This window comes from Sinocyclocheilus anshuiensis, unplaced genomic scaffold, assembly GCF_001515605.1.
Source record: "Sinocyclocheilus anshuiensis isolate Anshui unplaced genomic scaffold, SAMN03320099.WGS_v1.1 scaffold1823, whole genome shotgun sequence".
Taxonomy (NCBI): domain Eukaryota; kingdom Metazoa; phylum Chordata; class Actinopteri; order Cypriniformes; family Cyprinidae; genus Sinocyclocheilus; species Sinocyclocheilus anshuiensis.
The window spans coordinates 90874-104776 of NW_015549711.1; the positions used below are offsets into that span (position 1 = coordinate 90874).

At 36.0% G+C, this 13903-nt stretch overlaps 1 protein-coding gene across 1 annotated transcript in view; it reads right to left on the reverse strand.

The window, feature by feature from the left end:
- rbpjb (recombination signal binding protein for immunoglobulin kappa J region b) overlaps positions 1 to 13903 on the reverse strand; it is a 64575-nt gene that overhangs the window by 25312 nt on the left and 25360 nt on the right. Inside the window, exon 2 of the mRNA XM_016450102.1 lies at positions 11113 to 11151. Within this exon, the coding sequence (XP_016305588.1) occupies positions 11113 to 11151 (39 nt within the window). The remainder of the gene's footprint in view (positions 1 to 11112; positions 11152 to 13903) is intronic.

Here is a 13903-nt window from a genome sequence, read left to right on the forward strand (position 1 = left end):
AAGGGTTAGTTCACCCAAAAATGAATATTCTGTCATTAATTACTCACCCTCATGTCGTTCGGAACCCGGAAGATTTTCGTTAATCTTCGGAAAACAAATTAAAGGGGTCATATGATGCGATTTCAAGTTTTCCTTTCTCTTTGGAGTGTTACAAGCTCTTGGTGCAAACTGATGGTAAACCTAACAACATTATTAACTGTCTTGATGATATTTACTTTGAAAGCTGAAGCTCGCGATTATGGTAAGGGGCGTTACATTTCCGACGCATGCTTGTGGTGTTCGGCCAATCACAATGCACTGGGTCAGCTGGCCAATCAGAGCAGACTGCGCTTGTCAAAGGAGGGGGGTTTGTTGAAAACGACGTGTTTGAGAGAGGCGGGGCATAGAGGACCTACAATAATGTACAGTATTTGAAAAATAATGTGTTTTTTGAACATTAAAGCATGTCAACATATTCTGTTACACCAAATACACAAAATAATGATCTTTAAAATAGCATCATATGACCCCTTTAAGATATTTTTGACAGATTCTGAGAGCTTTATGACCCTCCATAGACAGCAACGCAACTGCAATGTTCCCAGGTCCAGAAATGTAGCAAGGACATCGGTAAAATAGTCCATGTGACATCAGTGGTTCAGTCATAATTTTACGAAGCTACGAGAATACTTTTTGTGCACAAAGAAAACAATAATAACAATAATAACCGTCTTCCACCATTTTGGAGAGTACCCCAGAACGTAATCAGCGTTGTTTACAGTCAGCATGCACACACTTTATCCTGAACGTAAACAACGCTGATTACATTCTGGGGTACTCTTCAAAATGGCGGAAGACAGTAACTCGGGGACAAGAATTGTTGAATAAATTATATTATTATTGTTTTCTTTGCACACAAAAAGTATTCTCGTAGCTTTGTAAAATTTAGACTATTTTACCGATGTCCTTGCTACATTTCTGGACCTGGGAACATTGCAGTTGCGTTGCTGGCTATGGAGGGTCAGAGAGCTCTCAGAAATGATCAAAAATATCTTAATTTGTGTTCCGAAGATGAACGAAGGTCTTCCGGGTTTGGAACGACATGAGGGTGAGTAATTAATGACAGAATTTTCACTTTTGGGTGAACTAACACTTTAAAATATAATTAAAATTTAGTAATAAAATCCAAAATTATTATTGATTTGACTCAACTGACACTGTCTGATGAGAAAAAAAACTTGAGCTGAATAATGACACTATTGTCTTCTGAAGAGCTGCTTTATAGCTGAATTGAATTTGTTTCATAATTGATGAACTGCAACACTGACACTGTTATTGAACTGAACAGTATCAACATTGAACTAATTAGAGCTGAATAATGATACTATTGCCGAGCAACTATACAGCTGAAACAGAAGTCTTTTCATATTTGACGAATTTTGCATCAGCATTGTTATTTTACTGTTTATTAATGTGAAACAGTTTGAAATGATCAGTATTGTATAAAGTGCTATATAAATGCATGTGACAAGACTTGGCTCATACAAAAAATATAAGTGTAAATATCAGTAGGACATACACAAAGTGGAAGGATTTCATGACGGAAATCCTAGTAGTGATGCCAAAGTTGCTTTTTTTTTTGTTGGACAGGTAATTATTAGTGCTGGGCAACGATTAATCGCGATTAATCGCATCCAAAAAAAATGTGTTAATATAATATGTGTGTACTGTGTATATTTATTATGCATATATAAATACACACACATACAGTATATATTTTGAAAATATTTACATGTATATATTTATATTCATATAGTTTATATTAGTGCTGTGCGGTATGACCAAAAATTTATATCATAGTATTTTTCAAAATTATACCAGTTTCACCCTATATAACGGTATTTCTTTTTTCATGCATGACTGGGTGTTAACCCTATTTTCTACTGACTGAGAGAGGAAATACTGCAGTAGACATTTTAACTGAACTTAGGACTGGTGGTGGTGCTTAAAATATTGTTTGTCATTTAGTGTTTCTAAATTCTTCAGACATATCAAATTGATTAATGAGCTGCTGGGTTCATGAATATTAATCACGTTGTCTGCGTTCGCTCCAAAGTCCCTTTCAAGGAAAGTCTGTTCACGCGGCGGCCATATTTGCAATGCCTCCGGGCAGCTCATACAAGACCAAGTCCTATCTAAACGGATGGGGGAATCCTGAAATCTCAAAAACTGCTCGCTGAACTCGCAATTAAATTACATATTTCAAATCAGCAACGAAATCTGAAGTGACCTGTCCCATTACTTTTGTTGCTTAAGCTCTATTTACATTTAAAAACATGTTTTTTCCAGTTTGCTCCAGCTATTGCACATGCGCAAAGATTGGCAAATGTCCCATAATGTACTTTTTTTTTTACCGTATATAGTAAGGGAACTTGCCAATAACCAATTAACAGATTTTTACAGTAGCATTTCTTTTACCATTAAAATACGATAATTATTTTCCCAGTGAACATCAACAACTTTACTCTCTAAAGCAGTGTTAGGTTGACACCACTGAGAGATGTTGTATATCTAAAGGTCCACACCACTCCTCTGAAATCTCCAGGGATGAACACATCTTACAGAACAGGTGTAGCTTGGGTCGTTACGCACCCAACAGGCATTTTGAATGAAAAACGATCCTCTCAAATGTGGCCTAAAAATAAACAGAAGCCTAAAGCTTTTCGTTCGTCTCAAACTGCAGGCCTGTTTCACACCACGACCTCCAACCCGCACAAACAGCTGTCAGGATGAGCTTCAGCTAGCAACTGGCTAATGTTTGCACAAAGTGGTGGATATTTATATAACATTCTTCACCATCAATATACTTTATCACAAGTTTGTGAATTGCATGATGGTGTAATGGTATAATGGTATGAATAGTTATATTATTTTATAACTGAGCCCTGGTATATCTGAAATCCCGATGCAATTTTAATTGACAGCATTAACTCTTACTCTGTTCTCATCAGACATCTCATTAAATGAAAGCATGTAAAAATAAATCCCATCTAAAACTTTAATACTGGATGACCACTAATGGTCTAATTGATGCTTCACTCCAAAATTAAAGAAATGGATAAAAAAATGACATGTGGCTTATATTAAATGTTGCCAATATTTATTTATTTATGTTCTTTTTAGCAACGTCATATGACCCCTTTAAAAAGCTTATTTTTCAGGCTAGATCAGCCAACAATGCGCATGCGTAGTTCCAACGCGCTTATGACTGTGTATGCGCATCGGCTGCTCTAGCCTCAGGTTATTTTTAGATCTATAGAAATACAAATCAAGCAATCAATGACCAATCAACGATTGGCTCTTTCATTTAGAAGGCGGGACTACCCCGCCATATTGCGCGTTGCAATTTTTCCCATTCATAAATATAGGAGTGAACTGTCTTTGTATTTCCATAGTTTTTGGTAAGACTCTCTCGCTCTGTCTCTTTCTTTGCGTGTGAAACAAAAGTGACGGCAAGTCATATGCCTTCACAATAGAGTTTACTGTACGTCAAATACAGGTGCGCTGCGAATCCATTCAGATAAACTAAAAAGTATCACAGATCGCTTAAACTCTGCAGCGCTCAGTCAGTGTGTTCGGCGAGTGAAAATATATCTGTGCTAAACTTATACTTAGCCTCCAACTCACACACTGGTGAGTAAGATCTAAGAATTTATTAGCCATTGGCTAATATTAGACATCTAGTCACATAATGTGAGTGATTTACTCGCATTGTAGAAGGTTGTCCATCTTCACAGTCATGTTTAGTAACACATACAGCTGTTCCCTCACCACAGTGCAACAGTAAAAAGGGAACCCTCTCAAACAGTGCCGCACCGTGTTCCAAACGTTGTTTAAGTGACATACACCGGTATTGCGGTATATTAAAAATTCATATCATAACAAAAATAAATACCGGTATTCGGTATGAACCAGTATACCGCCCAGCACTACGTTTTAGTCCAGTAAATATCTCCCAGTGTCAGTTTATTTTTAAAAGTCAAATTCTGTGTACATAGTGCTAAGCTGTGGTTAAACAAAAGTTTATAAATATTTTTTACGGTTATTGCAACAATTTTATTGAACACACATTGACCTCTTTGAGTAAAGGCGGATATGCCATTATAGGTAGTACAGTGAATTATAGGATTATCAGCTTAATTTAAACTGTAAAACAATTATGAAATGAAGAAATATACACAGTACACACACATATATTATGCACACAAAAACTTTTATCATGGATTCCATTAATCACGATTAATCGTTGTCTAGCACTAGTAATTATTTATTTCTGTGGGTGGGGCTACCCACAGAAAGAGAAACTAAGTCATCATCATGGATAGTTATGACTGAATAAATAAATAAACTGCAGTTTATTACAGATTATTGCTTGTCTTGTGACGGTACATCTAGTTAAGACAGTTTGTCTAAACCTACAGTAGTTTTAGTGTTACGCCATACACTGTAAATGTTTTTGTCATGCTAATTGATTTTACGGTCATTAAAAGAACGCTAAAGAGAAATCTTATCTGGCAGGTTGTATACAGTTTTATCTAAGATCATGTATGTCAGTGAGCGTCAGGAAACGAGTGAATATTGAACTGTGCTGAACCTCCCAGCCTCACAGGACACACACAAACGGTGAATTCCTGCAGATCTGGTGATGTCAGCTTCCTCGGGCCCATGTCATCTGATACCTTTGATACTTCTAATAACCTGCCGTGTGTGTGTGTTCAGAAAAAGAAGACTCAGTGGCCATCTCCGACATGGATTTGGCTTATGTACTTCAGAAAGGACACATCAAAATCTCTACTGAGCAGAGTCCTCTCCTATCCACGGATAAAATGTACCCGTTTCCCCAAATGCTAGCGAATTCCCTCAACAGTGCAAAGACAAGCATGTGTGGAGCACATGAAATCAGCTGCACGTCTGATTCGTGATTACAGGCACCAAAGCAAGAACATTCCGAGACTTTCGACATTTCCCTCCAATGCTCAAGTGTTTTCACATCAAGAGGGTTCAGCTTTGATATCCGGCAACCTGACAATTCACAAAAACACCAGCAGTGTTTACAAAGCATCTCAGAAGAGAGTTTATTGATGGCCCTCACCATTTGCAGGGGTGCTGGGAAAACCATAACACATCTTCTGTTAGAATAATCAAAGAACTGACAGTATAGCCCTCAGCTAAATTACGTTATACCATTTGTTTCTTCAAAGCTGGGTCAACACGGTCAGTTAGTCAGTCGACCACTAAGATTGTATACATTGTTTGGCTTTTAAAAAAAAAAATTTTTTAAATTCCAGCGATGCTTTGAATTTTGAGATGCAGCTTAACAGAGAGTTTTAATGTGCACTGTAAAAAATGATTGCGATTTTAACAGTAAAATACTGTAAAAATGCTACAGTAAAAACCTGTTAACTGGTTAACAGTAAATTTCCATGCTATATACGGCGAATAAATGTAATTACATTTAATGTAATTTTACAGTAAAATACTGTTAAAAATACAGTTTTTGGAAGTGAAAAAGAAAAAGCCATTATATAATTTACAGTGAAAAAACGTAAATTGACACTCCCAGAATTCCCTGCATGACACTTCATATTTGATGTTTTTTTGTTGAAATAACATGTTTCTTAGTTTTTTTCTTATCAGTTGTGTACATTAGGGTGTACAGCTTACATCTAATGTTGTTAAATGAATGTTTATTGCATTATTTCAGTACCATGTGTGTCACCATGATGGGGTTTAATGTTTGTGTGAATGACACTGTGTGCAACTTCTATATATAAGTATTGCCCTCCTCAGCTCGTAGAAAAGCTGTTTGTGATGAGCTTTGGTTCATCATGTAACTTTCTCATCACCACCCGTTTTTGGTGGTTATCAGTGCATTACAAGGGTTCAAAACAGATATTAACACTTCAATATGTTGGTTTATTAACATTACATCAGTTAATGAAATACGGTATTTTATTGTGAATTTAAGTTAAGTCTGTAAAACCTCAAATGTTGATACCATATTATTTTACGGTAAATGTCACAGATTTTTTTTTACAGTGTGCCAACAGTGTAACTTTTAGATGGTAAAACTCTTTAAATTCATGCCCTTTTAAGCAACACCACCTCAGCCATTAAATCAGAACTTTTGTAACAAATTTACCACCTTCAAGAATACATTTCAAGACAATTACAGTCAGACTTCATACCACCTGCTGAGAGCAATGTTCCTATTGTGCATAATCTATACGCCTCCGTTTGTTTCTGAGGACTATTATGGTTTTGTACAATAAAAGGTTATACTCAGTTAGTCATTAATAGTCACAGAAGGGTGCAAATGCACTAGCATTTAAACGTTTGGGGTCTTTTTTTTAGTACTTCTGTTCAGCAAGAATGCATTAAGTGCTGTTCTTTTGAACTTCCTATTTCAAAAAAAAAAGTTTCCAGAAAAATATTAATGTTTTCAACATAATAAGAAATGTTGCTTAAGCACCAAATCAGCATATGTGGGATCATGTCACACTGAAGACTGGAGTAATGGTTGTCATCAGAGTAATAAATAATATGTTATTATTTTTATTGTATTATTATTAATAATAATGCATTTTCACAATATTACAGTTTTAGATCCAGCCTTGGCAAGCAAAAAAGACTTTCAAAAACATTAGCAAAAAATCTTGCCAGCTCCAAACTTTTGAAAGTTCTTGGTGGACGCTGAACAAGCCTAATTACACAAAGCTTTCCAAGATGACTAGTTGTTCTGACAACCTACTGATGACTTGATTTAGAAAATATATGCAGTTGTGTGTATGTTTCACAAATGCGATTAAGGATCAAAGATCACTTAGGATCCAAAACATACACCACCCAAATGTTTAATTGGAAAACATATGATAGTAGGTTTGAGATTTATTCCATTGGCTAACATCTTATGGGGAACATGTGAACCAAACTTGGCGTTATTTATGTCAAGGTTTATTGTACCTTGCAGTGCTGGTAAAATAAGGTCAGAAATAACATGCAACTCCATGCAAGCGGTCCTGGAGATCAATCAGAGTTTTCCTGCACACGCAAAGGTCTCGCACGCAAAGTCAAGCCACTGGGCCATGTGACGTCATGTGCTCAAGAGAAAAACCACAGACCTTCAGCTCTTCTGACAGCTTCCTCACGGAAAACACACATATACTTAAAACAGTAGTGATTGATTGAGAAATGTTTAATTCAAACAGAACTGAAAGATTCAGATAGCTTATATCCACCCCACTGAAGAGAAGAAAACCTTACTTAAAAACATAAAATATAAAATTTAGAAACAGAAAGACATAAGTAATAACAAGCAACCACAGCATTACACAGATGCACATAATCACAAAGCCAGACACATTGGGGAAAGAAGTGGACAAACCTTTGTGAGTCATCAGTTTTCAGCAACAGCATGATAAATATGGGCACTGTAGGGTATCAGACCAAATCAGACAATCTAAGATTTGGTCAAAACATGGTTGATCAACAGGAAGAACTTTTGACACGCACACAAACACTGAACACGCAACAGCAAACTCGCAACAAATGCTATAATCTACATACACACATATTTTAATACGTTTCAAAACCACAGGACATGAAAGTCAAAACACCACATTATACAAAAGACCTGAAAGATGCAAATTTTTAGAAAGACAGAAATTTTACAACGGGAAAACCACAATGTGACGTGGGCTACATAAGTAAAGAACCATATTTCCAGTGATCTCTCTCTATATGTGTCATAGATGTGGAATTTAATCATTAAACTCTCTAAATGAATGTCTCAATGCATCACTAAAATAAATTAAAAAAAAACATTAGTAAAAGACATTTTTTTTAATGTGCGCAAGCCCGATAGGTCTGAGTCGAGATAACAAACCAAAATAATTATTTCAATATTTTTCAGGTTTTTAACAATATTTAATATATATTTTGGTATTTGTGAATTTGCTCTGAAATGGCTTAAAAGTGGATTTTAATCACAACCAATAGGACCAGACCATGGTCCAAGTAGTAGTCAAAATGGTTAAGTTATTATTAACTTTTAGGGTTTGGATTTACTTTAATGATTTTTTGAAAGACGTCTCTTATTCTCACAAGGCTGCATTTATTTGATCAAAATACAGTACAAATAGCATTATTTTTAAAACATTTAAAATATATTAAAATAATAAAAAAGTTAAATATTATAAATATTTATTAATAAATATTATATAAAAAAAAAACACCTAGCTACGTGAAATGCGTTAGATTAGCCTGGACTTGTCACAGCACTAACATATTGTTGCTCTTTTGTTGGTTTGATTGCTTCTACTGTATTGTCCTCATTTGTAAGTCGCTTTTGATAAAAGTATCTGCTAAATGATTCAATGTAAGTATAAGGCAAATGTCACATTTTAAATAACTGCTTTCTATATCGAATATATATTTATAATGTAATTATGTGCTGACAAAGCTGAATTTTAAGCATCATTACTCTATTAGTCTTTAGTGTCACATGGTCCTTCAGAAATAATTATAATATGCTGATTAGGCGCTCAAGAAACATTTGCAATTATTATAAATGTTTAAAAAAGTTGTGATGCTTAATATTTTGGGCAAACTATCATACATTTTTTGCAGGATACTTTGATGAATAGAAAGTGCAAAAGACTCCAAACTTTTGAATGTAAACAGATACACACCAGAAAAAAACTGCCAAAATGAACTGTTGGCAGATATACGCATTTAATTTTCTCTTCAAATGAAAAATATTGGCGATTCATCTTGCACTATGGGACATACAGAAAATCTGTGTCTATTTAAAATCTGTCTAGAATTTGCATGTCCCTATTAGTAGCAAATCATGGCTCATAGTTCACTAAAGGCCATTTCAAATATTAATAAATAAGAATAAGAATATATCTAAAGAGATGGAGAGACAGTCAGGTTTTAAATCACCTTGGACAATAAAAAAGCAGACAGGGAGTTAACTGCAGGAGAAAAGTAAGAAAATGGTTAAAAGAGAGAAAGAAGAAAAGTATGAATGACAAACTGCTCAAGTTAGTTCATGCCCAAATTTTGCAGAATTAGTAATACTGGTAAAAACAGTTACTTGTGCCACTGCCAAAGCTGCATGTTTGAATGTGCACAAGACGAGAAGGAGAAGGTTTGTATAATACTCTGCCAGTTAATTGAGACTGTAGATGTTTAAAGAGGTTCATCTTCCTCCGGGCATGTCATGTTATCTTTAGCAATGGGCTCCCCGACACACACACAATCACACAATCACACACACACACACACACACACACACACACACACACACACACACACACATTTCATCACTTTATCCCCTAGTCATCACACCATGGTGCACATCTCATTAAAAATAGCCAGTCTATAGAAAGCATTATCCAAACAGGTTTGACCCAAATGAATCTGACCTAAGCTGCTCCTAACCTGTGACTGAACAACACCTTAGTGAATTGTAAGCAGAACATACAGACACACCAGTCTTTATCTAATGACACTCAGATTCACAGGATGGGGCCCAGGGCAGACAGGGGCCGTGAAGCAGTGGCAATGTGACTGCCAGAATGCAGTCGTGCTGTAAGTTAACCACAGGGCGTGCGGCACGGGTTGGGCGGCCAGCGCTTAACTCTCCCCTCTCTATCATTTTCCATGTCCACTCAAAACATGAACCGCTGACTGGAGCTGCTTCAAAGAACAGATCGTCTGAAACATTGTTCTATATTTCTTGGGCAAATTCTAGGCCTCTAATTCTGACTCTTCAAAAAAGGATGGATGGAGGAAAAGAGCATTAAATAGACAGACAAGAGGCGAAACGAGTGAAATAGAAAGAGGTTGGGAGAAAATAGAGTGAAACGATGGCGACAAATAGGGACAGCAGCTATGGAAAAACTCCACGGCAGTGTCGAGAGACACTACAACTAAACCTCAGTGGGGACTACAGCTCAGGATGTCCTAGGCCAACAGTACTTTTATTTTCAGACTGGCCATTAAATCAATTGTAATACGGCCAGATTTTAGAGGAAAGGAAATGTAGGTTTAAGTTTTCTGTATTTTCCAACATAGAAGAATTTATTTAAAAAAAACATTCACATTTGGGAAAGTAAAGTGGATTACATTTGATTTATATGCAGCTTAATTTTTCAGTGGTGTAGGAATATATAAAATCTCACAAGTCTATTTTCACAAAGTTTCACAGTTTTTCTAGTTACTTATGTGAGATGACATGTAGCCTAAAAATGAGATTACCAATTAAATTGCAAAACTTTAAAATATTGATAACAACAACTACACACACACAATAATATACGTATATATATATATATATATATGTGTGTGTGTGTGTGTGTACACAGTATATTTGTCAAAATTACTTATAATTACTTGTAATATAATATAATAGAATAGAATATAATATAATACTTGCCAGAAAGGGCAAACTGAATAATTTATATAATGTAAAAATTTAATTTTCCTGTTAAATTTCATGTTAGCCAAAAATGTACCATATAAATATGGTGACAATGTTTCAGGTATGGCATACTGATGCCTGAAAATTTTAAATATATATATTTTTTAAATATATGAACAACCAAACAAAACAACCTAAAATGTAACGCAAAACATGCTAATGCACATTACTAATAACAAAAATAAGACAAAACAAAACCATTGAAATAAAATGTAATCATATGTAATGTGACATGCAGGGACTTCTGGGAATGTCCTTTTACTGTTTCACATTATGAATTATGTGGTAAATCATAGTTTTTACTTACCGAAAATCGAACATTTGAAAGTATTTCACAGTAGAATTACATGTTACATGATGTTAAAACATTTCTAATTTTTCACCATTTTTAAATAACTGCAGCATTTTTCTTTAAAAATTACAAACTTTGTTTTAAAGTGAAAACTCATGTGCAGATAGTTCCACTGTTGTCACTGTAAGTCATGTAATTCACAAATTTTGCAAGCAGAAATGTAGGCCGTACCAGAGAGAGGCCTTTCTCAGCTTGTTTGTTTGTTATTAGCATGTGAAGGTGATAAACGTACCTCGTCAGGCGCTGTGGTTGAGGGCGCTCCCCAAACTTCCTGTAAAGACAGAAAAACACTTTAGCAGAAATTCAACCACAATACAAACAAAAACATCATTTTAGGCACACAAATATTTGAGGGCACACCTGTGTACTATACTGTACCACTGTAACACACACAAACCCGTTTCCCATCACTCAACGTGGGGCAAACACATTCATGCACTCAAATGTGCCGCGAAGGGCAAACACACGCACCTGCCCACTATTTGAGATTAGCAGGCTTGCAGCTGTTGTAGTGACCTTGTGAGAGCACGCTCACATGACTGTGTGTACAAACACACACAGGTGGCCAAACTAAACCACTTTCCCATTCTGATTACATCCACCAGGCTAATTATCACAGGAAAGCTGTCTAACGGCACAGTTTAGCGATAGCTGCTGCCAAAAACGCATCGCTTTCCCTTCGACAGGGATTTAAAGGAATGTTCCGGGTTAAACGCAAGTTAAGCTCTCGCCACAGATGCTGTTGATTACCGCAGCCCTCACTTTGGAAAAACAAGCATAAATCCCATTTACAGTAATAAACGTATTATGGAAGCCTACAGGGCAAGGCATTCTCTGGGATAAATGTTAAAATATACAAAGCTTTCAAAGTAGATTTGTGTTAACATACCATAACCATATCCTGACATGACAATTGCTATGCTGTAATACATAATCAGAGAAATTAGCTGTCTTATTTACTTGTAGACAAACAGCAACGCTTGTTCCCAAGTCTGGTAAAACACAAAAGGTCACTGCACTTTAATGAGTGAGGGAACATTGGAAAGAAAGGGAGGGGAAGAGTGGAAAAGACGACAGACAGGGCTGGAATTAGGGGAAGGGATGAGGCACGTGTGTGGGGGAGAAGAAGAAGAAGATAAGAAAGAGACAAAAAAGCAATTAAAAGAGAAGAAAAAAGAGCAAAAAAGAGGTTCAGGGGCTCAGCAGAAAGATAGAAGAGAGAGACAGAGAGAGAGAGCGAGAGAGAGAGAGAGAGAGAGAGAGAGAGAGAGAGAGAGAGAGAGAGAGAGAGAGAGAGAGATGAGTGAGTGTGTGTGCGTGTGTGCGCTAGTAGAATAATTATAGAGCTGTAGATCAATAAGGTTCCCACAGTGAAGAGCTGATGTTTGAGAGGATAATGGATACCAGCTCGCTTCAAGCACATGCTGCTACTACACAAACCCCACAATCAGGGGCCCATCTGGGGTCAACACCAGCCACCTGCCCTGGATCTCCAGTACAGAGCTCAATTAACAGGGATTTTTCTTTTGGCCCTCTCTTCTTCCATTTCTGCTCGCCTCACCACAGGAAAGAATTCTAGAACTATCAGAAAAATATATTTATATACTTTAATTAAGCAGTTTTTTTACCCCATAAACAAATAATTGGTTTTAAATTTGCAATGACAGCTGGACATTTAACAGATATAATATAACTTCATATTCTCTCAAATAAATAACACTCAGTATATTGCTAGTAAATTCCGCAAACAACACGCTGAATTAAATGTGAAATTTTGAAGTAGAAAAACACTCTCCAATAATCTTTGTTTTATTTACAACTCATCATAAAAATCATTTTATACATTGCATAAACTCACTGTAAAACTTCAAAAGCATTTTTGCTGGAGAATGGCATACTGTGCAAAGGCTTATTCACAATTTCAAGAAATGTTCCTCATGTCCGCCAGCTAATGTTATCTTGGTGGCATTATCTTGTTTTACATCAGCAGAATTCACAAAATAACCTTCAAAACCAAACTTTGCAAAGCACACAAATAGTTGCACATGATCAACAGGATGAATGTAAGATCACTGGAACACAGTAACATAAGTCAACCGCTCTGAAGCTCTGTTACACCAGCCCTGGGCCATCGGGCCATTCTTACTCTGAAATATCTGTCACACGACACTTTCCCTTACCATCAAATTAGTTCAATTCCATGCTGTTCATTTAGTGAAATATATTAAACATGTACAATCTGAACACAAGTGAGGGGTCGACAGGAAGCGACTTTTATTCAGACTCTTTTAAACCACTGCATTGTGCTCCATTTACATTTTCCCTTTAGCGGTCCAGGCATGCAGCATTACAATCAACATAAAACTCTATTCACAACACATTTTACTTTTGTAATATAAACAAAATGTAAGGCATGGCTTGATTTTATCCACTGGGAAGTGACTGAATGGTGAAAAGTAGGCGCTCTGCATCAGAACAGAGCCAGATCTGCATGAAGGACGTGGAAGCTTAAGGTCAAGTTCACCCTTGATGTATGTATCCCAGTGCTAATGTGTCGGAATAAATCTATTATTATTTGCTACTATTGCTGTAAACTTTATGATTTCAGCGTAAACTATAGGAAAAGGAATAGCAACGACATTTCAGAGGCAGAGAAAGTAATTACATTCTGATGGAAGATTACAAAGAATAACTTTTTTCTTTCGAATAACATAAAAAAAACACACAATAAAACCATGAATGTGTGTTGTGTGTCAGTAACTGAGTCCTTTTTTATTTCACGTTGACTTTAAAGTTGCATTTGTACAGAGCAATGGAATTCATTTGACATCCATTTATATTAAGAATTAAATATTTTACTGCTCAATTTTTACTTTTATTGATCAGATCGTATATGTGAAGGTTTTTATGAATAAATAAGCTTTCCATTGATGTATGGTTTGCTAGGATAGGACAATATTTGGCCGAGATACAGCTATTTGAAGATCTGGAATCTGAGGGTGCAAAAAAATCAAAATACTGAG